Genomic DNA, 27011 nt, shown 5'->3' with positions numbered 1-27011 from the left:
TTGTATCTGTCCTGCTGTTTAACGAGGGCTAATTTAACTAACCTTTACAAGATCGTCAAATGTAGATATATAAAAGGCCTATAATAATTTTTATAAACTAACTTACGATATAAATAAACGATTGTTTCTTTACCCCCAAGCCACACTTGCTGAGTATTTCACCCCGGTGAACAGCTCATCGTTCTCCCCTCAATAGAATAAATCGAGCAGTATGCTGGTGGCTCCCTAAACCAAAACCAAATGTTAGAATTAGTTTTGCTTTACACTACCAAACAAAAGCAGCTTAAATAGCAAAATAACCAAGTTAACTGAGTAATCAATCCCAACGTCTGTAACGTTACGGTCTGAAAACCAGGGTCCACAACCTGTGTTCGCGTTGGTCCATTTATCCAACGTTACAGAATAGCAAATTATCTATATAATCGCCACAATTTCGGTAAATATAACCATTTTGACCTCATAAATTTGAAACTATAGGGGTTAACGGGTGTTCTTAGTTAACGTTACAGCGTCACTAACTGTAACGTTACCTTACTTATATTGCCTATTACTTTAATGAAAAAAGTTTTAAGGGCCATTGTTTTTTTTAACATTTATATCGTTAAATACTCGAGTGACTAGAAACCAAATACTTACATTTAAATGCAGAACTTAAAGGGGTAGTTCGGAATTTTGGACATAGGGCCTGATTCCCAAGTGAGCATTGGTATTCTATATCACTGGAGACAGTTTAACACATTTCATACAGTCCTTCTAGTTGCAGAGTTTGCTCGTGCTAGGCTAGCGCAAGTCAACGGGCAATGCTAGCCTGCTATTAAAAACAGTCTTACCCACTCCACAGTACACCCGAGGTAAATCAATTATAACGCCAGACTATAGATTTAAATGTCTGTGTTGATAGAATAATGTTAGAAATAAAACTAACCTTGCATCGCATGAATCATCGAGGGACTACTCTCTCAGCAGAAGCGGAATTTTACTATGCGCTGGTTAGGTTTGTAACCGAATCACGACAGAAGAACGTAAACAGAGAAGCGTGGGACAGAAGCGCAATTGAACGACTAGGCAACATGATGGTTCAGTGTGCTTTTAGAAATTGTAGAAATAAACGGTACAGATGGGCACCACAAAGTTTCCACCAATTTCCCTTGCGAGATCCAGAAAGGACTCAACTGTGGCTTGTTGCTGCTGGCTTGGACATCAAAACACCGGCTCGTACATGTACGGTTCGTTGGATACAACAAATTCCTCATAATCGTCTTCAAAAGCAGATGCATTGCTAACTCCTCCAAACGTGGGCATATCTTGTTAATTGAATACGCTTATAGAATTCCTTCGTTCACTGTACTCTGCGTTTGTAGCAATGACAGCGGCAGGTAACCTAGGTATCAGTCCGCCGCTGCCGTAGCCTACGTACAGGAATATAAACACTGCTGCTGAGACCCCGCAATTCCCTCAAAATGCAATGCAATGCAAGGTTGGTTTTATTTCTAACATTATTCTATAAACAGACATTTAGATTTATAGTCTGTCGTTATAATTGATTTACCTCGGGTGTACTGTGGAGTGGGTAAGACTGTTTTTAATAGCAGGCTAGCATTGCCCGTTGACTTGCACTAGCCTAGCACGAGCGAACTCTGCAACTAGAAGGACTGTATGAAATGTGTTGAAAACTGTCTCCAGTGATATAGAATACCAATGCTCACTTGGGAATCAGGCCCTATGTCCAAAATTCCGAACTACCCCTTTAAATCGCCATTCTCCGCCATCTCCATTGAGTGCGCAATGAATCTTGGGAGGGAATCTGTGACGCAATCGGCGTCGACGCATCCTTCGAATGCAGCCTTCGAATGCAGCCTTCGAAGGATGCGTCCTAGGATTTGGGACATGGGAATGAATGGGCGGCAATTTCCAGTCCGTGGTCCATCCTTTATTATGTCCATGGTCGGCGCCGGTGTGGGCTAGTACTTCCGGAATAATGGGGGCAGACTTTTTGACGCGCCGCTTCGGCGCCGGAGTATAGAGTGGCGAAGTCACGCCCCTTCCGGTAGGGCTCATGGGACCTATGAGATCGAAAAATATGAATGGGTGTCAATGGAGAGAAAACAATTATTTTCTGGTCCCGGTCTTTATATGCCCTGGATTACACATATGTTGTTTGTGGATTTAAAGGATCATTTTTCATGCAAAGATTTCGACCGTTTATTGTGCAATTGTTCAGATAAAGGCTGTAGAGAAAACACAACGAGAAAGACTACACGGCTCGTATGTGACGTCACGCTCCCTGCGACTGGCGTGGAGAAGACCGACAATCTTCCCATCGGCATAACTGAAACTCTGCACGTGCCCCGACTTATAATGGTTTTTACCTCTTTCGATGCTTTTATCCTCCCCTTGGAAAAAGCGGTGAAGTGGGGCAGAGAGATCGCCATCTCTGTGCCGAGTTCCAAGGGCGGGTGTGGTGACGTATATCATATGCGTCGAGAGCAGCGAAGAGCTGTAGTTCACAAAGCGGCCTCACATAAAACCTAAAATTATCAAACTTCTTCACGAACATTTTTAGTTTTCTTTCGTGAAAAATTATCATTTAAATCCACAAACAACATATGTGTAATCCAGGGCATATAAAGACTGGGACCAGAAAATAATTATTTTCTCTCCATTGACACCCATTCATATTTTTCGATCTCATAGGTCCCATGAGCCCTACAGGAAGAGGCGTGACTTCGCCACTCTATTTAGGCCTTTACTTTTTATCATCGCTTTTTCGTAGCTATGCAAACATAAACAACGAGACATGCGTTGCAGTATGACTACTTTAAACGTAAAGCATAATTCATAATAATTTAACACATCATTTGTTTGTTATTTTTTACTTGTACAAAAAATACATTATTCGGTAAACGGGATCAGAACCGTCAAAAATAAAGGGAACATAAGTGAACATGAAAGTTGGTCATGTGACTTAATCGACAGTCCTGGTCATGTGACTAAAGCCACAGTCCTGGTCATGTGACTGAAACCACACTCCTGGTCATGTGACTGGATCCACAGTTGCGACAGAACACAAAGTGTCCCGCACATTAATGTGAAGGGAAGAAGAGCTTTAATTGTATTCGATACAATCAGCCTCACGACTGCTGCATGAAGAGTGCGTTTGGTCCAAGTGTTTTTTAATCAAATGTAGCTTTTACATTGTTCCATGTATTAAAGTCGTTGTATTCGATATCCAGAACCCTTTTTTTTTTGGCAGAATGCTTAGAGAAACGCTCGTTGTTCTTTTGCTGTGGGCCGTCCTGAAGTCATGTCATTCTCGGGGCTGCTCCGGCTTCTTCTGCCGAAAAAACCTCCGTGTCAGCAAGAGCCATGAAGGAGCAGACCCTGGTGAACCTCTGTTTCTCACCCCTTATTTGGAAAAGGGTGCTATCGATGAAGGTACGTCATTTACACATTGACAGTCAAGTGAAGGCGATGTAAAAGTAAAAAAATAACCATGCAAAGTGATCGCGTCTCTTCTGTGAAGTAGACATCGCCCCGAAAGTTTAAGTCAGCCATTGTGAAATGCAAGCCACTAGTATGTTTGAATGTGCATCAGCTGATCTTTAATTTCTCCAGCCAGGAAACTGAGTCTGGTAGGACCCTTACCCGGTGCCAACGTGAAGAGTTATGCTGGGTACCTCACTGTCAACAAGAAGTACAACAGCAATCTCTACTTCTGGTTCTTCCCTGCCAAGGTTCATTGAACATATCATAAGCTCCAAGTATACTGTGTAATGGCTCATATAGTTCTCTCGCTAAAAAGTGAGGGTGAATGCAAACTTTGTCTAAAATCAAATGTTGAACAAAAACAGAAAAGGCCTTTCGCTGAATTTAAACAATTGTAATTTGAAAATCTAATTAATATGCGAGCTGAGATAAGGGAATGCATGGATCGTGCACATTTCTTCAAAAACCTGCTGGTAAAGAATAACAATGCAATAAATATAGCTGCGAGCAGCAATGTGGGTGTCAAGCAGGACTCTATAAACCAATTCTGCTGTCAGACGTAATCGGCTAGGCTAGGTGGCTACATGACGACCCTCTCGGTTATCGGTAACAACGACAGCTGGTGGAATGAACTAGACTAGAGCATTATTCGAGTACGCGTCAATAGGTGCGTTTCCATCCCCCTAATTTAATGCGAACTTTGAAGTATCGAATCAGTAAACGTTGATGGAATCACCAAAATTCGCATCAAAATCCTCTAATTCGCAAAAAAGTTTATCCGCTCGCTTGAGGTGGTTTTTGAGAAATGCGAAACAGTAAATTCGCAAAATGGGAGATGGAAACACATTTTGCGAATCAGCTGTGACGTAGCGAACTTTGAACACACAGGACTGACAGTCTTTCCGATTTCCGCATAACGACCGGCCATAGCAACCCTGCCGACATCAACGTGTAACGTCATCACCCTATTCCGCTCCAACCACTTGATGGAAACGCACCTAATTCGAATTACTTTTTTGCGAACTTCCTAAAGATTCGCATCACCTTTTAGATGGAAACGCAGCCTATGTTTACAAAATGGAAAAATGACTCTACCTAGTGGTTAGGGCGCATTATCGTCTGCCTGACAGAACAAATGACACGAATACATAGGGGTATTAGGAGCAATATCCCTAACAGACACAATGTTAACAAGCATCCGTTCTTGAGGTAGTTCATGAAGCATCTAATCCAGTAAGAATTGCAGTTTATATTGTAAGTAGGCGGAATGGCAAATAAAGTCATCGTTGTTTGACGTCTCCCTGAGGTCAAAGGTCGTCAAATTGTTTGGGTGTCCCCAGAATGATGTCTTGAGTCTATGTAGCCAGTTTGGCTATGATATGTTAAAGGGACACTGTGTAAAAATTACTCCCATCTAGTGGTACAATTGTATATTGCATTCAAACTAATAGTGCTCGCTTGTTCAAAAACTACGGTGGGCAGTATGTGCCAAGAAGCTGTGTCATGACATCCAATACTACCTCATCGAGTCATTCAAGTGATGATGAGGTTCGTTATTTCAAACAAATTTCAAACTGCATTGAATCATTAGTGTAAGCTAATGATGTATGAGTAATTATTCCTCGAGCAAGATAGTGAATTATTTCAGTCATCATTCACGCTGGCTCAGAGTGAAAATGCATTTGCATTTCATGTACCACGTAGTGCTTTTTGTCCCTCTCGGCAGTTCATAGACCGGAAGAACATGGAAGCGTCCATGAAGCTTACCCGTCCTATGTAACTACATATTAATTATTCTTCGCTCAGGAGGATAAGTGAGATTTTTGGCAGAGATAATTTTACACCAATGAGGGCTTATTTATGAATGAATACGTTGATTTGAGGTAATAAATGACTTAAAATATTACATAGTGTCCCTTTAAAGAGTTGCTGAGAACCGGCTTACTTCGCCGTCAAGTTTGATTGGCTGTCACGGCCAAACGGTTTTGAATTAGAAAAATGATACCTTGTTTGTGGTTATTGGATGAATGGGTCAAAAGTTATAAACATGAATGCATGTCCAACTTTGACCTGTTGGTGGTGCTAGAGCTCATGAGCTAGCGACCCCAAATTTGTTAATGGAGGGGTACATTTGTTAATCATATAACTGTCCTGAATCAGTGTGCCAAATTTCACAACTTTTGACTAAGGTGTTCTATGGGCTGCCATAGACTCCCATGGCAGCATAATAATAAGAAGAAAACGTACGAAAACAATAGGTTGTCTCGCAGCATCGCTGCTTGACACCCAATAATGCAATCCACCTTACTGTTTTAATTCGGTAGGGAGTGTTGGGTCACATGTTGGGCTTACCCTTCCACACATTGATTAATGGCATATGCTGTATTTTTCATCCTGTGATGTTAAAGTGATGTTTGTTGCTATGTATGGTTAAAGTTAGTAAGAAAACATCTACTATGAATAGTAACTGTTTTCTTCTTTCATCACTCAGTCACTATAGATTGTATGTTATGAGCATTGCTTTATCAAGGATGAATTTGGCGGACTTCAAGATCATTGATATTTATTCTTTTAAATGTACCATTTCTTCATGAGTGATTAGTAGTATGTTTAGTTTCATTAACTATTGTAATTGGTCAACACATTTGTAAATGTGACCGTCAGGTGTATTGCTGTGCTTTCTTTGCAGATGGCTTGACAATTTTATCCCAAACTCACTTTCTTGAGTGTCACTTTAAAAAAGTGTAAGCCTTCATATAGGCTTCATTAATTCGTCTATCCTAATTTATTTATTTGTAATTTGATAATTCTTGTTGTAGGATAATATTCATTTTTTCGTTTTTTGATGGATTCAATCTTTTGTGAAATTGAAGATAAAGAATGCACTTTCCAAATGTTCCTTTATTGGCTATTGTGCCCGTGCTTTGTTGGCCTTGTGAGACCATCCCGATTTCACAAGTTCAAATTCTGGTTTCCTGTGGAGATTGATATTCATTGTAAAACGAGAGCGAGAGTATCTGGATGGTCTCAAGAGGCCCCTCCTCTGTTGTTTATAGAGTTCAATGTTGAAATGTCTTTTGGTTCATTGGGCTTTCCCACAATACAGAGTGACCACCAGGTGGTGATGGATCCTAATTCTGATCTGTACCCTAGGAGCGGCCCGAGACGGCCCCTGTGCTGCTGTGGCTGCAGGGCGGCCCAGGCGGCACCTCCATGTTTGGGCTCTTCGTAGAACATGGACCCTACCTAGTGAACAAGAATATGACTGGTAAGGATAGGGTTTAGTTACTGTTCACACTTCATGAATTGTTTCCTGTTCCAGAAGTGTAATCTATTCTTTGTTCTCAGCGAGTTTCCGTGATTATCCATGGACCTCCAGATACTCTGTTGTTTACATTGATAATCCAGTAAGTGTGGCTTCTAATGGCTTTATAGAAGCCTTTTATCAAGTAGGTCTTTTCCATGCATAGCGTTTTATTTACTATTTTTTATGGTATGTATTCAACCTTCTCTTTTGGTATACAATATGAGGTTATTGATAATGAATTGCTTTTGGATCAGGTTGGAACAGGGTTCAGTTTCACTGATGACGACAAAGGGTTTGCTCAGAACCAAGATGATGTTGGCAGAGATCTGTACAGGTAACAATTACAATTAGGGCATTTAGCAGACGCTTTTATCCAAAGCGACTTACATTGGTTAATACACACATTGCACACCGAGGGTTGAGTCAACCATGCAAGACGGCAGCCAGCTCGTCAGGAGTGCCTTGTGTGTGTCTTGCTCAGGGATCAACACTCAGCTAGGAGGAGCTGGGGATCGAACTAGCAACCTTTCGGTTTCAAGAGAACTGCTCTGACTCCTGAGCTAAGCCAACCCGTAACACTAGCACCAACTCTGTTTGGACAGGTAACATTCGCACTTCCAACGTATGTTTGGAAAGGTCACACTAGCGATATCTCTTTAAAGGGGAGCTATGCAACTTTTTTGGATTAATTTACCTTAATATATCAGGTTAAGAGTCATTGTGATGGTTCTATAACACTTTATGGGTAGATTGGTCGCTGTTTCGACTCCCCCTAGCTCAAGTTTTTGCCGGCGACCCGCCACCCACTCTCGCGGGATTCTCGGGTCTCGCGAAGCACCGAATTGCTTTACGGCACTACAGACCCACAAACACGGAACCGGCTCGATATAAACACAAGAAGCGAAGGGATTGTTACATTCATCATGGATCAGCCGACTAAAAAGAGAGAGAGAAACCCAATGTCGGAGAAACAGAAGAAGAGAAAAGGGAGACTGACCGACAGAGAGGCCAGACACGATTAAACGTTGGGCGAGCTTCTCAGGAATAGCGTGAACTGAAAGAAAGAGAGGACTGCAAATCGGATGCCGACTTGCCATGGCCGTGTTGCTGTTGAAATTGTAAGTACAAGGGTACAAGTGTCACAAGGAAATCCAGAGAACCCTCAAGAAGATGTTACACAATACCTGTAAGGCAAAAAACAAACCATGGAGAACTGTCACTTGTCACTTTGCTACCCCCCCCCCGTCAACAATTCAGCGCTGGGGGCTGGTAGGGGGAAAACCGGGGGGGGGGCATCAGTACCTCTTGTATACAGGGCCCAGGATTTGGTGCAACGGCCCTGGGTAGAGCAGTTGTCTTGTAACTGAATGGTTGCTAGTTCGATCGAGTGTTGATGTGTCCCTGAGCAAGACACTTAACCCTAACTGCTCCTGACGAGCTGGCTGTCGCCTTGCATGGTTGACTCTGCTGTTGGTGTGTCAATGTGTGTATTAACCAATGTAAGTCGCTTTGGATAAAAGCGTCTGCTAAATGCCCTAATAGTAATAGTAAATATTTTTCTAACCAAAATGTGTATTATTTAACAAATGAAAGAAAGGTGGTGCAAACATCTGTTATTTAAATAAATTGAAATATTTGTCATAGGCATCTGCCTATGACAACTCTCCTACGGGGACCAGCGACATTATACCGTCTCGAGCTCTGAATCCATTTCCCTGTAATTCCGTACACAAGTGACATACTTGAGCAGATGCATAAATATACGATTGCTGCGCAAATTGTTCATGCTATCGTTATGTATTATGTTGGGCAACACTCTTACACTGATCTTTCTGTTCAACAACCAAAGATAAAACTATCTAATCTAGGATATAATATCTCCCCGTCAACTATAAAAAAGGATGGGTTTATTGTAACACATACACCCTTTCAAAATGTATAACCCTGTCTATTTTCTCTCTTTATGAACATATACCTCGGACATGGCTCCACGCATTCGCCTGCTTCTTTGAAAACAAATGCACAGGGCTAGCTTACAAGTGGATTGGGAAGGGTTGTTAACAAGTTGTTACGACGAGTGTTGTAAAATATCTCCTCCGAAGCTGTAGGGGGAGCTCAATGCGAGTGCAAACCAAGAAAACAGCGAAGAAGAGGCCAAGGTTGCATAGTTCCCCTTTAATATGATTTGACAGGTAACACTAGTGCTATCTCTTTAAAATGTGTGGACAGGTTACACTAGCGCTATCTCTTTAATATGTGTGGACAGGTAACACTAGCGCTATCTCTTTAATATGTGTGGACAGGTTACACTAGCGCTATCTCTTTATGTGTGGACAGGTAACACTAGCGCTATCTCTTTAAAATGTGTGGACAGGTGACACTAGCGCTATCTCTTTATGTGTGGACAGGTAACACTAGCGCTATCTCTTTATGTGTGGACAGGTAACACTAGCGCTATCTCTTTAATATGTGTGGACAGGTAACACTAGCGCTATCTCTTTAAAATGTGTGGACAGGTGACACTAGCGCTATCTCTTTATGTGTGGACAGGTAACACTAGTGCTATCTCTTTAATATGTGTGGACAGGTTACACTAGCGCTATCTCTTTAATATGTGTGGACAGGTAACACTAGCGCTATCTCTTTAATATGTGTGGACAGGTTACACTAGCGCTATCTCTTTATGTGTGGACAGGTAACACTAGCGCTATCTCTTTAAAATGTGTGGACAGGTGACACTAGCGCTATCTCTTTATGTGTGGACAGGTAACACTAGCGCTATCTCTTTATGTGTGGACAGGTAACACTAGCGCTATCTCTTTAATATGTGTGGACAGGTAACACTAGCGCTATCTCTTTAAAATGTGTGGACAGGTGACACTAGCGCTATCTCTTTATGTGTGGACAGGTAACACTAGTGCTATCTCTTTAATATGTGTGGACAGGTTACACTAGCGCTATCTCTTTAATATGTGTGGACAGGTAACACTAGCGCTATCTCTTTAATATGTGTGGACAGGTTACACTAGCGCTATCTCTTTATGTGTGGACAGGTAACACTAGCGCTATCTCTTTAAAATGTGTGGACAGGTGACACTAGCGCTATCTCTTTATGTGTGGACAGGTAACACTAGCGCTATCTCTTTATGTGTGGACAGGTAACACTAGCGCTATCTCTTTATGTGTGGACAGGTAACACTAGCGCTATCTCTTTAATATGTGTGGACAGGTAACACTAGCGCTATCTCTTTAAAATGTGTGGACAGGTGACACTAGCGCTATCTCTTTATGTGTGGACAGGTAACACTAGCGCTATCTCTTTATGTGTGGACAGGTAACACTAGTGCTATCTCTTTATGTGTGGACAGGTAACACTAGCGCTATCTCTTTATGTGTGGACAGGTAACACTAGCGCTATCTCTTTAAAATGTGTGGACAGGTGACACTACCCGCTATCTCTTTAATATGATTGGACAGGTATCACTAGCCTGGAGAACATTCTGATCATGTGACCTCACATTCTGTTTTGTCTCACGGTTCAGTCTGGCCCTCTAGCTGCCCAAATTGATTTGCTGAAGTCCCGATGGTAATGGGAGCACATGAAGGACTGTCGTAGTTAATGATGTACTGGGAGCCAATGAGGGACTGTTGTAGCTAACGATGTAATGGGTGCCAATGAGGGTCTACGTCGTAGTTAATGATGTAATGGGAGCCAATGAGGGACTAGGTCGTAGTTAATGATGTAATGGGAGCCAATGAGGGTCTACGTCATAGTTAATGATGTAATGGGGGCCAATGAGGGACTATACGTCGTCATTGAAGAGGTCAAATCTAAGCCGTGAGCGGTAATAGTGACATTAGGAGTGTCAACACAGCCAAAAGTACAGTAAGTATATAAATAAGCTAACTATTAAACAACAACAGTTTGCACAGCCAAGGGTTTGGGCTCTGATTGGCTGAAGTAGTTTGTCTGTCGAGGCGGCTAGAGGCCAGGACTGATCTGTGTATCAAAAAAGAAGGTCACACAATCAGGATGTTCTCCAGGCTAAGATAACAATAACACAAACTATTTCTTAAGTTTGGACAGGTAACATTAGCACTAACTAGTTAATGTGTTTGGACGGGTAACACTGGCTAGTTCTTCTTTTTGGACAGGTAACACTAGCACTAACTATTTCTTGTGATTGGACGGGTAGCACTAACTAGTTCCTATGTTTGGATGGGTAACACTAGCACTAACTAGTTCCCAATGTTTGGACGGCTAACCGTTGATTCTGTTCTGTTCTTCGGTCCAGTGCGTTGACTCAATTCTTTCAGCTCTTTCCCGAGTACCAGGCTAATGACTTCTATGCTACTGGAGAGGTAAGATTAAAATATTAAGCCAATAATAATATCAGAGATTAACAAGAACAAAACATCAATCCACATTTGATAATCAACTACGGTAATCAAACAGTGTTTAGACTGAACAAACCCTTGTGCTTTAACCCATCTTAATGTCTTTTCCCTCTCAGTCTTATGCCGGGAAGTATGTTCCAGCCATTAGTTACTACATCCATAAACACAACCCCATTGCCAAGGTTAAGATTAACCTCAAGGGCATGGCCATCGGGGACGGCCTCTGTGATCCGGAGCTGGTACGCTGATCATACTTATCATTCACCATATTTAGAAAAGCTCAGCCACATGTTGTACGAGCAGTGTTGGGAAAGTTCACGTAGAACGTGAACTAGTTCAAAGTTCAGTTCACACATTTTTAAATGAACTACTTCAGTTCAACGTTCATAATTCATAATTCTGAACTAAGTTCACAGTTCCAAAAATTAACTAGTTCATAGTTCTTTTTTTCAATATATTCCTGTGAGCTATTATTTTATATCCGGTATTTTGAACATTGAGCCCCCTTTCTGGTTTGTCTAGGATGAAATAGAGTGGTTGAATCAAGTATCGTAGCGAAATACAGTTTATATCGTGTTTTATTGCAAATTTAGCGCATTTTGTAAATCCCATTGATTTCTGTTGGAAGACTCATGCTCGTTGGCCGGAAACGGAAGAGGGGGATGTTCACGTTTGGTTGCATTATTTTCGCTCGATTCTAGCCCTACTGTTGGGATGGAGAACCAAGCAAAGTGACTACAACCAAACGTAAACAGCCCCCCTTTCCGTTTCCGGCCAACAAGCAATGATTCAAGGAGGTATTCTAGTCCGCTAATCGAGCCAGAGAGCTAACGTTATGGATTGAACATATTTATAATTCGAAATTCGTCCCAGCATTTATACCACAGATACTCGGGACTATTCAACTAGCGGCCCGTGGGCCAAATGCGGCCCCTCTTAATTTTTTTCTGGCCCGCAAGAGGTTGCATGCAAAAAATAAATTTAATAAAGGAGAAACATAGTTGCATGCAAATCAGGTTTCTGTGTATAGCCGGTGATACTAGCCAGTATCAGTACCCCACAATCAGGAACTGGCATCACTTGTTCTGACAATGTTTGGCTCAACCGATACATGTGAGTCTAGCTTTTCTCATATGAATGCCATCAGAACAAGGGCACGTTGCTCCATGACCTTTGAGAAGCTGCATAAGAACCTCAGGATGAGCCAAACTAGGCAAACAAGGCAGTGCAACCTTTCTTACTGACTCACTGGCTCAAAATGTCTCATATGTACAGTAGTTCTGTTTTGTGATGATTCAAACAACATTGTTGAATTCTAAATACGTGTCCAAAATATGTGAGAACAAAATCTTCTATAATGATACGATTAAAAGGAAGGAATGCATCTGACAAGTTTATTCCATGTAGTAGTACTATATATATATAAAGTTAACACTACTTTAAGTACGATTGATTTGCAGCGATTCATTCAAGTAGTTTTACTCTGTGTGGCCCATGAACCCCAGTGGTTTTCCTTTTCGGCCCACTTGTTAAGGAGGTTGAATAGCCCTGCTCTAGGGTCTATAGCATATAACCGCTTCGTCTGATTACAATTTAATTCATTTTTCACAATTTACAAGCTCTTGTTTTGAAGAATAATCACTGCGCCATTCGTTTCAATGGGAATCGTGACTGTCTATACTTTCAACAAAGTGTACATATTTATAATTTGAAATTCGTCCCAGCCTTTATACCACAGATACTCTAGGGTCTATAGCATATAACCGCTTTGTCTGATTACAGTTTAATTCATTTTCACAATTTACAAGCTCTCGTTTTGAAGAATAATCACGCGCCATTCGTTTCAATGGGAATCACGACAGTCTATACTTTCAACAAAGTGTGCATATTTATAATTGAAATTCGTCCCAGCCTTTATACCACAGATACTCTAGGGTCTATAGCATATAATTGCTTTGTCTGATTACAGTTTAATGTAACCATAAGCTACAGGGAGATAACCATGGCAACCGGTCAAACAAATTTTCTTTTGCCGATCATTCTGCGTGCGCATCCGCCGTGTTGATTGACAAATAATCCCCCTATTGAGGAAGTTAACCGAGTGAGCTTGCCGTTCACAGACACCAGAATGAACGAGTTCCGTTCATCAGGCAGTAATACAGTACGTTCAGTTCATGTTCGCCCAAAATATGAACGAGTTCATGAACTATCGTTCAATGAACGCGTTCAGGCACAACACTGTGTACGAGTATGATTGCGTATTTTATAAATAACTCAATAAATATGTTTCTTAGATGGATTGGGCTTTGCTCCTCTCTTGACAGTCTCTCTCTCTTTATGTGTCCTCCCAGATGTTGGGTGGCTATGCAGAGTTCCTCTACCAGACAGGGCTGGTGGATGAGCTCCAGAAGCAGTACGTGGAGGAGCAGACCTCCAGAGGCACTCAGCTCATCCAGCAGCAGAAGTGGCTGGAGGCCTTCAAGGTAGTACCTTGTGTCTGTGATCATTGGTTCATTTTTCGTAGTCAAAAATGTCATTTTGTTGATCCAAAATTATTTCTATGACCACATTAGGTGTTTGACAGCTTGCTGAATGGTGACCTGGAGCCCTACCCCTCCTATTTCCAGAATGTAACTGGCTGTACAAACTACTTCAACTACATGTTGTGTCAGGTACAGGTGTTCCAAAGCCAATCTATGTTCTTCTTATTTTCATGGGGTCAGCACTCTTAATAAGTGTCTCCTCTCTGATGATTGTGTCGCTGCTGCAGGAGCCCGAGGACCAGGAATACTTCTCCCAGTTTGTTACGCTGCCAAAGGTTCGGCTCTCCATCCACGTAGGGAACCTGAGCTTCCATGATGGCTCTGAGGTGGAGAAGCACCTGCTGCAAGACGTCATGAAGAGCATCAAACCCTGGCTGGGAGAGCTGATGGACAACTACAGGGTTGGGGCTCCTGTTCATTATTCACCCATTAGGGAGTCATTAAGAACAGAATGTTTTCAAACTGTAGGTCGGGAGTTGGTTCTCGTCAGTGACCAAGTGGGTCAAGGGATCGCCACATACGATTTAAATGAGAATACAGATGGACAGATTACTTTTCTTATTAATTTCGTTGAGACCACTGCTGTATTTGACCTCCATTCCAAACTGTTTTCCTACCAGGTGTTGATGTACAACGGTCAGCTGGATGTGATAGTCGCCGCCCCGCTGACTCAACGCTTTCTGCCGACGGTCAACTGGGCGGGGGCCGCAGAGTACAGGACGGCCCCTCGGTTCCACTGGAGGCTCCAGCCTGGGGACCGGGAGGTAGCCGGCTATGTGAGACAAGTGGGGGAGTTTTACCAGGTGAGCATAAGAGGCCGTGATTAGAACTCATGGGACTAGAATTATAGTTTTAATTATTTTGGTGGTTATTTGTGCTAGTTACATTTCTGAATCTGCCAATTAAAAAACGTTGCTTATTTTGCCACGCAGGTGATCATTCGTGGGGGAGGACACATTCTGCCTTATGACCAACCAGAAAGATCCTTTGATATGATTGACAGGTTTTTGTCCACCAATGGTTGGCACTGAGGCTGTCGATGCTGAAAGGCCTCCACTCCGTGCAGCCCGACTACGGACAGTTAATTTACATGTTGATTGATCTTATTTTTGCAAGGCTGTGCAGGCACATTATTTTTTAAAACGCTTATTCTAAAAGGTGGAACATTTCCCATTTATTAAGAATATAATTGCTCCACAATGATGCACTGATAATTAATGTTCTTCAGTTTGTACATTTCTGGATTCTAGGTCAGCAATTTTCTTTGTTTCATAAGTGCATTTAGACCAGGACTATCTGACCTGGGAATCCTAGTTTGCACAGTGCATTTAGACAATGACTCTCCCCTGGGTCTATTGTTTTGGGTGTAAGGGATTTATACTCTACATTAAAATTGCATGTATTTTATGTTAAACAAAAATTATGACTACATAAACAAAAATGGTGGCATATTGCAGGTTGAATTGATTCTGTAAATTGAATAACGCTGGTAATTGTTTGTACATTTTGGCAAAAACATCCATGTAACCTGGAGCAAAAACTGTGCTTTTTAAACTGTATAACACACATGTAGTTGCTCTATTGAAAAGAAAAGGTGTGGTTTGCCCTGCCATCCTCTTCTATTGAAGGAGATGTCTGTTCCAGAACAAGTGCTTTATTTCCATATCATAATGTAGCTACTTAGACGCATAGCATCTGTACAGTTAAAAAAAACAAGAGGAAATGTACTGTACAAAGTTATATAGGCAAGAAAGGATTTATAAATTCATCACACAATATATTTAGGCGCTGAAATGAACTTCTCAACGTAGATAACAAGTGCTATGCAAACATTATTTACAAAACACGTAGCACGCATTTTCTCAATTTTCGTAAAAAAGAAAGGTTACCTTACATGTACAAGATAAAATAAATGAATCACATTCTATACAATATGTATAGGGTTTAGATTTAAAAAATTATACATTTATATGACACTGTATGAATTGTTCTTGCATGACATATGTAATAACATTCACGCTTACACTCTTCATACTTAACTCTTCGTCTCCCCATATCTCCCTTTCATCATTTACACACAAACCTTGGTCGAAAGCCATCGATGCAACTACATCAAAAACGATTAGTCTGAATCTCAAAATGGTCTTCCTATGATTCCAGTTTTTAGGCATCTCAGAGTTCATTGCCACAATTTCCAATGCAAGAGGTTAGTTTGGAATGCTGTAAGGATCTAAGTTAAACTCAAGATAAGGCAAGCTTTTTTTTTAGTGCATAATAAGATTGCTACAAAAAAGCTATGTTACATTTTAAAGAGAATATAATTGAGTTCACCGGTTAATATACATTCTTTACTACAGTCCAGTTCGCATAAAAGCTTTCCTTTATACTGGACGACAGAGATGGGGGGGGGGGGGGGTATCAGGCGCGCGGCTGGCCCGTCTTGACTGATGGATGCTGAGTTCAAAGTTGAAGGGCAGGCTGATCTAACTCTGAAGTGAAAGGCTCCGAATTAGGTAATAACGCTGCCTCTACTTGACATCCTTATATGTATCGTCCATGCCACACACATGTCATGGGTGTGTGAAATCCTGGCTGGGGATGGGGGGAGGAGATCACATGCAAACTACTCAGACCGTATGGCTATTCTAACCTCTGGCTTGGCAGAAGACAAAATGCATAGACAGCTCTCTGATCTCGGTGAAATCAGCAAGAGCATTTCTGCACCCTTAAGCTCCTGCTGGCCGGCAGGCTGGTTCGCCATCTCATGGCCCAAAGGCAAGGGGATATTAGAACTACACTACTATAACCAACATGATGAGATGGGAGGACTATATAAAGAAAGAATTCAATGTGAAATGGGTGTCTACTTTTCTTTCCTAACTTTAATTCAAATGCAGTGAACTTCCCTGACAAGGTCAACATTTGCTAAACATTGTTGATCACAAGACATTGTGAAAATAAATATCAAATGAATTAGAAATTTGAGACATAAGTGAGGTAATCTTAAAGGAAAAAAATATTTTTTCTTGCCTTTAGCAAGCAAACAAATCATTTCTAAAAAAGATTTTAGGCAACTTGTGACATTTTGGAAAGTATAGCTAGGAAGTGCACCTCTTAAAAGACAGTAAAACACGGGCAGTTATGTAAGGAACAACATAGCTCATCTAACACATCGAATCACACTCGCACTCTTTACAATTGTTAATTTCGTCTTCCATCCCCACCAAAGCCTATTATGTAGACAAGAGAGTACAAGCACAAGCACACGGGAATGTTACATACTGGAACTTTAAAATGCATTTTATTTTTATCTGCAATTGAAGGCAAATGCATGTGATCCTTTAATGAGGGAAACAGGATTTGTCCATTAAACCTTCTCTTGGTCCTAAGGAGGGGGGGGGGCTGTCCTAGCCCCTGAGCTTCCAACTGGTATCAAAGTTATGTTCTAGCTGACTGTGGGTCCTCTCAGCCCTGATTGGATAGACCACGCTAGTCTTAAGGGGCACACACGCATGCACACACTCGCACGCACACACCTACACACATAAGCACTCAAACACTCACTCATAATCATTATCATCACATACGATATCACATATCAATACTGGTACGTATTGCTCTGCTCTTGTGACCATATACTGTTTTTCAAAATATGATGTGTTTTCCATAACACTCAACACCACCATGGGTTAAATATATAGATATTATTGATATATATATATATATATATATATATATATATATATATATATATATATATATAACTAGTCTTAGAAACATTATGGCAACAGTTTGAGTAAAATTTCTTTCTCCTAAAAAGGCAGGAACATCACGTGTACGATCACACACTGAGCACGTTATCAGAGACTCGTGCTATATACTATACACAGTCTATATACTGTTTCTAAGGGCACACACACACACACACACACATGTTCTGACCCATCTCTCCACCCCAGTAACTGGCTTATTGTTCACATCGGTTGTATAAAACAAAAAAAGTGAGAAAAAGAGGGAAGGGGCAGGTGACCGAGAAATACTCTCCCAGGCTAACTTCCCTGATTTCATATAGTCCAATGACTACAACCTCACAGCTTGTACCAGAGTATGTGTACAACACACACACACACACACACACACACACACACATACACGCAAAGGTTACATTAATGATGCATGGTTTTAACCGGGACAACCCCTTTACGCTTGTACAAATACAATATGGAAAAGGACGGCCACACACAACAAATACATGGAAAAGACAAAGGAAAATAAAAAGGGATTAATTGAGGAGTTAAAACGTTTGTTAATAGGGAGGGCTCTATAAAAATATATAGCTACTGTATAAACAAGTTCCTTGCAGGCTTGAGGAAGTGTTGCTGATGGAGGATGAGGCACTGTGCAACTGTACTGAGAGGCGGCCCTTGCAGATCTGGGTTGGGGGTATAGGCTTCTGCTAGTCTCCCTGGCCTCTAGTGGATGGGGTGAATGTCTCTGCGGTGGTTAGCCTCTCCGTGTACACCGCTGCCCCCGACTGTCGTGGTTGAGGTGGTGATGGTGTTGTGCTGGATGACCTGCTGCTGGGAACACACTGGGGCCGGGCTGCTGGCAGGACTGCTCTCCGGACCTGGGAACATAAACCATGAGATCAGGGGAGTGGGAGGGGGGCGGAGAGAGAGAGAGAGAGCGAGCGAGAGATGCATTTTTTGCTGTGTGCAATGTGTGTGCCCAACTGCTTGTGTGAGAGTAAGAGACTTGGATTAGTGTAGTGTTGTTATTGTCCCTGCATGTGCATTATATTCTATTATATTTCAAATAGATGAGTATCAAAACAATCCGAGACCATAAATGATGTGCCTGGCAATGGCACTGCTTTATAGCAGGACATTTGTTTGATTCATACCACCCTGTGCAAATTACGCACTCGACTTTCTTCTATAAATCCTCTGGCTGGCGCTATATTAGAGACCTTTGATGGATCGCACAGAAAAATGGAAATGTGACTCATTCAACTCCATAAACATTTCTGAATCGGCCTGGACACATTGGAGGTGACACAGACTAGGGCTATTCAACCTCCTTAACAAGTGGGCCGAAAAGGAAAACAGCTGGGGGTTCATGGGCCACACAGAGTAAAACTACGTCAATGAATCGCTACAAATAAATCGTACTTAAAGTAGTGTTAACTTAACATATATAGCACTACTACATGGAATAAACTTGTCAGACGCATTCCTTCCTTCTTCACTTTTAATCGTATCATTATAAAAGATTTCGTTCTCACATATTTTGGACACGTATTTAGAATTCAACAATGTTGTTTGAATCATCACAAAACAGAACTACTGTACATATGAGACATTTTGAGCCAGTGAGTCAGTGAGAAAGATTGCACTGCATTGTTTGCCTAGTTTGGCTCATCCTGAGACACTCATGCAGCTTCTCATAGGTCATCGAGCAACGTGCGCTTGTTCTGATGGCATTCATATGAGAAAAGCTAGACTCATACGTATCGGTTGAGCCAAACATTGTCAGAATAAGTGATGCCAGTTCCTGATTGTGGGGTACTGATACTGGCTAGTATCACCGGCTACACACAGAAACCTGCATGGAACTATGTTTCTCCTTTATTTTATTTATTTTTTGCATGCAACCTCTTGCGGGCCAGAAAAAAATTAAAAGGGGCCGCATTTGGCCCACGGGCCGCTAGTTGAATAGGCCTGGACTAGACCATCAATGAAGACCTGATGGTCATCTTTCTTACAGACCCACGCTCCAGGGAGGGTTGGGGCTCCACACCACTGTGCAAGGCCCTGGATGTGTCCCGGGAAGCAGAGATTAATCTAACTCTAGATTGTTAGAAATTATTTCTGAACTCAACGTAGACCTATGTGCATTTGTGTGCGTGTGTTTGTGTGTGTGTGTGTGTGTGTGTGTGTGTGTGTGTGTGTGTGTGTGTGTGTGTGTGTGTGTGTGTGTGTGTGTGTGTGTGTGTGTGTGTGTGTGTGTAGCGACAGTTTATAGATTGTGTTTGACGCGTCTCTGATATCGAGTGTGTGATCGCAAACGTGATGTTCCTGCTTTTTAGGAGAAAGAAAATTGACTCAAACTTTTCCAATATAATATGTTTTTTGTGTGTGTGTGTGTGTGAGAATAATGAAGGGGCAAGATTGAGATTAATAAAAAGAAAGAGAGAGAGAGATAAAGGGAGTGAGAGATTGAGTGTGAGAGAGAGAGGAAGAAGGAGAGGGAGAGGAAGGGAGAAGCAAGCTCCTTACTGAGATAGCCTTGGGAGTCCTTCTGCAGGCTGGTGATGGGACAGTCTTTGTGGGTGAGGAGAAGCTGCTTGAGTTGTGTCACCTCACTCTTTAGCATGGTGACTTCATTCTACACATGCAAGGTGATCTCTGGTCAGACATCACAGCATTGATCAACAGGCCCTGTGTGTACTTGACTCATAGTAAATCCCTTTAAGTTTCCTAAGTAAGAAAACGCTAAACTGAAATATTCTTATTCTTTCAGAATGTGTCTGTATTTGCCGTCACGTTCAAGTTGATATCCTAGAGTGAGCATGTTGGTGTCTTTACCTGGAGCTGCATGTTGGTCTGCGTCAGCTCCTCTGCCTTCTTCTCCAGCGATATCACCCACACTTTCCTCTTCTGCCGGCACCTGGTGGCCGCCGCCCGGTTCCGCTCCAGGAACTTCCGCCTGCGTTCATCTGGGTCCTCGTCCACCACCCGCCGGCGCCGCCCGCCGCTCGAGGCCGGGGACTGCATGGTCTGGGTGGGCTGCATCTGCTGGGCGGCAGGGGACATCTAGATACAGAGAGAGGTTCCTGGGTGACCTTCACGCTGTCTAATAAACCACTATGTATACATTAACTGGTCCTTCTGTTCCTCTATAATTGACAGGAGACTCATAATGTCCTTTAACCTATTGTCAATGTTGAAGCAATTGGTTCATGTATTTTTGAATTCATCATAATTCGTTTTGTCGAAAGAGAGAGAGCGAGCGAGAGAGAGAAGATACGTATATGAAGATACAATATGGAAGATACACCTACAGCTCATATCTCGGCAGTAGTACTGTAGATTATTTTATCACAGACCTTAGCCCTGGGTCTCTCAGAGCTTTCACAGTCAGCCCCTTAACACCACTATCAGACCACAGCAAAATCACAGCTAACTTACATAGACCAACACCTAACCAAGGGGCATTAAAACCAAACAAACTACACACTATAAACAAATGCTATAGGTGGAAGGAGAGCAGTGTCGAAACATATCAGAACACCATGAAGCAAAATGGTGTTCTGATATGTTAATAATAATAAAAAATACTTCTAGATAACTTCCTAGACAAAAACTTTCACTGCAGCAAAGAAGGGATCAACATGGCAGTAGAAAGCCAAACCTAAAGGTATCAAACGGTCAAACTAAGAACAAAAAGAACATTAACGATAAGTGGTTCAACGCTGAATGCCAAAACACAGTTTTCTATCGGGCACTTTCAGAGCGAGGACCAACAACACGCTAGCTTACTGCATACATAAAAAATATCACATTTTCCCATCAAGGGGTAACGACCAGAAAGGTGCGAACTCCTGACTTTGGCAAGACCATGTTCAGATCTGTTGGGGGGCTAGAGGCAGTGCTTAATTTGAGGGGGAGCAAGGGGGAGCGCGCTCCGGAAGCTCTGACGTGCGCTCCGCCAGCTGGATCTGGAGTGTGTGTGTGTGTGTGTGTGTGTGTGTGTGTGTGTGTGTGTGTGTGTGTGTGTGTGTGTGTGTGTGTGTGTGTGTGTGTGTGTGTGTGGCTAATACTGTGTGCATGTGTGTGTTTTGTTCAGATGTGCAGCAAGAGAGGTTGGACTTGGAGTGACGCGAGTCGGTTGAGTGATGTGTGATAAATCTGCGAGGAGTTAGCGAAAGTGGCTGCGGAGAAGAGGGGCAAGAAGGCCAAAATGAACTTTATTATTATTATGGTTTTTGTGGTATTCTGGTATTGTTCTGGTTAATAATATGTATCTATTTGTTAACGTGGCCAAGTTGTCATGCCAGATTGTTGTTCTAACTAGGCCTACTATAATCTATGAGGTAGCCTATCTATTTGTTTTCATCTTTTGATGTGACGGAGATCCATTTTCAAGGACTTGGTGTATTTTGTTGTGTTGAGAATACAATGACTCAATGACGCACCTGCGAGTGCATGACATTATTCCTCAACTGTTAGTAAACAACGGTAAACTTTATAACGTGTGGCTGTGTGTCTCTCCAACCTAACATATGTTTACTATTTTTTCTGGGTACATCCCCATTCACGAGGCTTTAGTAGGCTAATTTCTTGCGATGTTGACTAAATAAGTGTGGGTTGTTCGAAAGCGCCCACCAGAGCCCCCGCCCCCCCCCCCCCCCCCCCCCCCCCCCCGCCGCTTTTTTTCTACTCGTCCTCAGCGCTCCGGGAGCTCCCACTTGACAAATTAAGCACTGGCTAGAGGCTTTAGCTGCAGGCCTTTTATGACAGTGTTGCTGCAATGCTAAACAAGTACACTGACCACAAACCAATTTGTGGTCAGTGTTTTTTTTGTTTATACTACTCTTCGAGTAGTATAAATGCCTGATGCTTAGGCATCAGGCAAGTTTCAGGCATAAGGGTTTGCTTGTATCTGAAACTCTTGTCCTTTTCAATGTCCACGACATATTATCTATACCTTTTTCCCTTTTTTTTATTATTATTATTTTTTATTATTATTTTCTTAAACAAAAAAACGAAAAAATCACAAATCTCCATAATAGACCTCCACGCAGATCCATAATATTCAATAAATTAATTTAAATGCCCAGTTTCTAGGGTTAGGGTTATCCCCGCAGTCAATTTCATTGAGGACTGATGTTGCCCGGTCCATTGACAGGAGATCCATAAAGTCCTTTAACCTATTGTCAATGTTGAGGCAACAATGTTCAAAAAAAGGCTAATGCTATGATGCGTTGAGTAAGAGTTGACTCAATATTTTCTACTCTACTGCCTAAAAGGCAAATAAGTGGGCATAAGTATTTTCACTTTCAGAATAGCTCTTTAATTTCCAATAGCTCTTTACTGAGGGGCTTTGCCACATTAGATGTATCAATGTTCCTGCCTCTCCGCAACCATGCCAACACAAATGGGAGAGGGACTTGTCCATTTTCTTTAATCTGCTAACTGTTGTATAAGCCCTGTGCAAAAAAAATATATTTGAAGAATATTCTATCCTGCACATTTTGATAAGGCTGTTGTGTTTTTGGTAACAGTATCCCACTGTTCCTCAGGGGTATGCCCAAGTCCTGCTCCCATTGTGTTGGATAGAGGATCTCAAAGGATGCAGAGGACAACAACTCGTATAACCTTGACACTGTTCTCAAATATTTCCCTTTTGATTTTCCCTATTCCTTAAAGCTCTGTCTGGAGCCTGTGTTGGTGCGGCCTTATAGTGGGGGCCTAGTGTGTGGGGCTCAGGGTGTGGTGGGGACATATTTTCCACAGGAGAATCCTTATATTGGAGACTTTACAGCCTACCTATGACCCGTGGCCACAGACCAGAAAGGGAGAGCTGACCTTTCAGACAGCCGCCAGGAAAGTGGTCGGCTGCACAGAGGGAGACAACAAGGGCTTTACTGCTGCTTAATAGTCATAAGGAGGCTTAAATATTATTGTTAGACTTTGTTAATGTCATAAACATATGTTATATCAACAGTTTATATACACTATAAATCTAAATATAGAAAATGTATTGACATGAAAAACTTTGGCCTCCTGCCTGCCCACTAGTGTGAGTGACGTGAGGTATGGTGGTGAGCGCTGGTGGGACCCTACCAATCAAGAGGGGAGGAGCCTTACCTGTGAGGAGTGCATGGCACCATGCGGTGAGGTCTGGTGCGGGGGGCCGGGGTGGAGTTGGTGGTTGTGGGAGCTGTGATGGGGGTTGTGACCCTGGGGCTGATGGTGTACGCCCTGCCCGTGGGCATGGCTGTGGTGGTGGTGGCCATGTTGTTGGTAGGCATGGGGAGGCGCCTGCATGTGCTGGTGGGGGTGCGAGTGCATGGGGTGGTGGACCCCTTGCTCCTGACGTGACGACATCATCTCCATCATGTGACCCATGGAGTTCATGTTGCCATTGGCGATGGCCCCCGGGTGGTGCGAAAGTGCAGCCTTCAGCCTCTGTGAAGACAATGGTCATGAGTCAGATATAGATCTTTATGTATAGATCCAGTTTTTATGGACAGGAGAAAAGGTTCCTTCCCATTGATCAGCCCTCCCATTGATCAGCCCTCCAATTAGCAGCGGTGGCAGTACGCTAAGAGGTGTTGACTGTAACGTAATTCTGTGAATTCATATGTCCTGTCCTTTTTCTGTCACTAATGTCATCCTCTTCAATCCCTTCACTGCCTTTCATTGTTTGACAATCCTTCCCTCTATCTCGCTCTCCCTCCATCTTTTTCATATCCCTCATAGCCTCTATCCCTCTCTTCAAGTGTGTGTGTGTGTGTGTGTGTGTGTGTGTGTGTGTGTGTGTGTGTGTGTGTGTGTGTGTGTGTGTGTGTGTGTGTGCGTGCGTGCGTGCGTGCGTGCGTGCGTGCGTGCGTGCGTGCGTGCGTGCGTGCGTGCGTGCGTGCGTGCGTGCGTGCGTGCGTGCGTGCGTGCGTGCGTGCGTGCGTGCGTGCGTGCGTGTGTGTGTGTGTGTGCGTGTGTGTGTTTGTCTCTCTGGAGCAGGCTGAAGGGTGTTATGGACCACAGATAAGTTTTTTGTTGTTGTGCCAAATATAACAACTATAATAATCCACAGGTAACAAAATATGTTTTGAGGCCACATTTCTTGAGGGGAAATAAAAATACATTTAAAAAAAAAAGCATATGCTCTGCTCTTTTGCATTCTGTCAGCTTTCAGGAATAGTGTGAGATGACTCAATGATTACATGGCTTGCCATGTATAGTACAAGATATGACAAATTATTACTGAAATAGTAATAGATCATTTCAAGTAGATATTACTTACTATTAGCTAACGATAACTTCTAGTAAAATGATAAGCTTTTGTAAAATTGGGTTTGATAAATAAGGCAAGGCAAGGCAACTTTATTTATATAGTACTTTTCATACACAAGGCAGACTCAAAGTGCTTCACATATAAACATTGTCATATTATAAAATAATAGATAAGTAAAAGAAAACATATTCAAAGAAATGGGTAAAATAAAAAGTTAAAAAGGCATTTTAGTATTAAAATAGCAAATAAAGGCAAAGTTAAAAAAGCTTTTTAGAAAGTACAATGTATTTAAGATTTAGCAGAAAGCTAAAGCAAACATAAAAGTCTTCAGTCTTGTTTTAAAGGTGCTCAGAGTTGGGGCAAGTCTTAAATCCTCTGGGAGTTTATACCAGCTATTTGTTGCATAGTAACTAAATCCTGCTTTCCCATGTTTCGTGTTTACTCTGGGGTTAATTAACAGATTGGTCTCAGAGGAACTTAGTGGTCTAGAAGGCTTATGTAGTGGAAGCATATCAGTTAAATATTTTGGGCCTAAACCATGTAGGGATTTATAGGATAGCAACATGATTTTAAAATCAATTCTCTGACCTACAGGAAGCCAATGTAACGATTTCAGAATTGGTGTAATATGTTCAAATTTTTTGGTCTTTGTTAGAACTCTAGCAGCAGCATTCTGAACAAGCTGAAGCTTCCTCAACGTTTGTTTTGGGAGACCTGTAAGGAGACCATTACAGTAATCAAGCTTACTAGTGATAAAGGCATGTACAAGTTTTTGTAAGTCTTCGGTGGACATGAGCCCTCTAAGTCTTGCTACATTTTTAAGGGGATAATATGCCGATTTTGTAACTGATTAGATGTGACTGTCGAAATGTAAATCTGAATCCATGATAACCCCTAGATTTCTGGCTTTGATTAAGGTTCTCTGGGACAGAGAGTGAAGGTGTTGGGTTACTTTAAGCATTTCCGTTTTAGAACCAAATACAATTATCACTGTTTTGTCCTCATTTAGTTGAAGGAAATTTCGGCACATCCATTCTTTCACTTGCTCAATGCACTGGCACAGCAGATCTATAGGCCGATAGTCATTTGGCGATAGCGATACATAGATAGAAATAACTAGTAAGTAAGTAATATTTTCTTGATTCGAAGGACAAGTACAATTCCCCCCCCCCGCCAGATGCTGTCAGTCAGCTGCTATCAGAATATGTCTGGGACCTCATATCTTTAAAAACGTTCCACTCTCTCTTCCCACAGGAAGCGGCAGCCAGTTGGTCTGGATCACACCGCCCCTCCATGACCAATTTCTAGTCTAGGGGTTCCCTCACTCGTGGGGTCTCTCTCCCAGTCCCCTTCTAGAAGAGAGATAAGGTACAAAGAGTGTACTGTAACCGCCAAGAGAACCAGATTGAGGCCCCTCTATTCCTTTGAGTGCACACTAGAATGTGTCTTTAATGATACAAAGAGAGCATTAAACCAACTCACTCAAACCACCATCTTGCAAAGCCTGTTTTGACAGTTAGGTTTTTACCGATCTTACCAAGATACTCACACAGTAGCACTCAATTCTAAAATGTGCGTGAGTTTTCATGTTCACCTCTACTTTTTCTTTACAATCATTTCATGCAGCCTTACTGAAATGATTGGATGTCATCATGGATGCCCGTGCACTCAGTGTGTCTGACTGGAGTCTTCCACCAGGCTTTGCAGGTCTACTGTTAAAGGTAGCGAATGAGTCTTTGGGGAATGGCTTTGGAGGGATCGGCGGGGTGTGTTTAACGTTGAATACTTTCAGTCTCTAGCTTACTCTGGCTGATTTCTCCACCTTACCTCCCTAGCTTGAAAGACAATCATATTTGTAATATGCATTTTTCTCTTGTGCTGTCAAATCCCAGCCGATTCAGTCTTAGCAACAGCCCTCTCAAAGTTCAGTCATACATGATGTACCAGGGAGGTTAAAGGCTGTCTCTGGCCTGCAGCTGACTCATAACCAAGACATACAATGGGCAGTAGGGAGCATTGAAAGGTATTAAGTAACATTACTGCATACAAATCTACACCAATTATCTCATATCTGTCCCTGTACAACCAACACATGTAAAGCCAGCCCTGTGAGCTGAGAGCCCAGGTTGAAGGTGAAGAGGGAGCATAGAGTTATAAAGAATAGTCAGCGTTGTCGACAAGGACATCGTCCATGTGTGTCTCAGGATGACATATGCCTAGTTTGACAGGCGCACACAAACACACTTCTTTAAGCCTAG

At 42.2% G+C, this 27011-nt stretch overlaps 2 protein-coding genes across 3 annotated transcripts in view; one reads left to right on the top strand and one right to left on the bottom strand.

Moving 5' to 3' along the window:
* Positions 1-2990: 2990 nt before the first annotated feature.
* cpvl (carboxypeptidase vitellogenic like) lies at positions 2991-15300 on the top strand. 2 transcript variants are annotated; one of them, XM_060053599.1, is made up of 13 exons: positions 2991-3151; positions 3254-3435; positions 3616-3734; positions 6640-6754; positions 6835-6893; positions 7048-7127; positions 11089-11155; positions 11308-11430; positions 13543-13674; positions 13765-13863; positions 13962-14135; positions 14355-14537; positions 14667-15300. In XM_060053599.1, the coding sequence occupies exons 2-13, from the start codon at positions 3255-3257 to the stop codon at positions 14763-14765; spliced, it is 1431 nt and encodes a 476-aa protein (XP_059909582.1). In that variant the 5' UTR covers positions 2991-3151; position 3254; the 3' UTR covers positions 14766-15300. The 2 variants fall into 2 exon arrangements, with proteins under 2 accessions (XP_059909582.1, XP_059909581.1); XM_060053598.1 differs by having other exon boundaries at positions 3047-3435.
* The window catches only part of creb5b (cAMP responsive element binding protein 5b), a 41134-nt gene continuing 28875 nt past the window's right edge, over positions 14753-27011 (bottom strand). Inside the window, exons 8-11 of the mRNA XM_060053440.1 lie at positions 23607-23927; positions 20322-20549; positions 20013-20121; positions 14753-18361 (exon numbers count right to left, since the gene is read on the bottom strand). Coding sequence (XP_059909423.1) covers positions 18207-18361; positions 20013-20121; positions 20322-20549; positions 23607-23927 — 813 coding nt within the window. The 3' untranslated portion in view covers positions 14753-18206. The remainder of the gene's footprint in view (positions 18362-20012; positions 20122-20321; positions 20550-23606; positions 23928-27011) is intronic.

This window comes from Gadus macrocephalus, chromosome 6 (assembly GCF_031168955.1).
Source record: "Gadus macrocephalus chromosome 6, ASM3116895v1".
Classification (NCBI taxonomy): Eukaryota; Metazoa; Chordata; class Actinopteri; order Gadiformes; family Gadidae; genus Gadus; species Gadus macrocephalus.
This window is presented reverse-complemented; position numbering and strand designations above follow the sequence as displayed.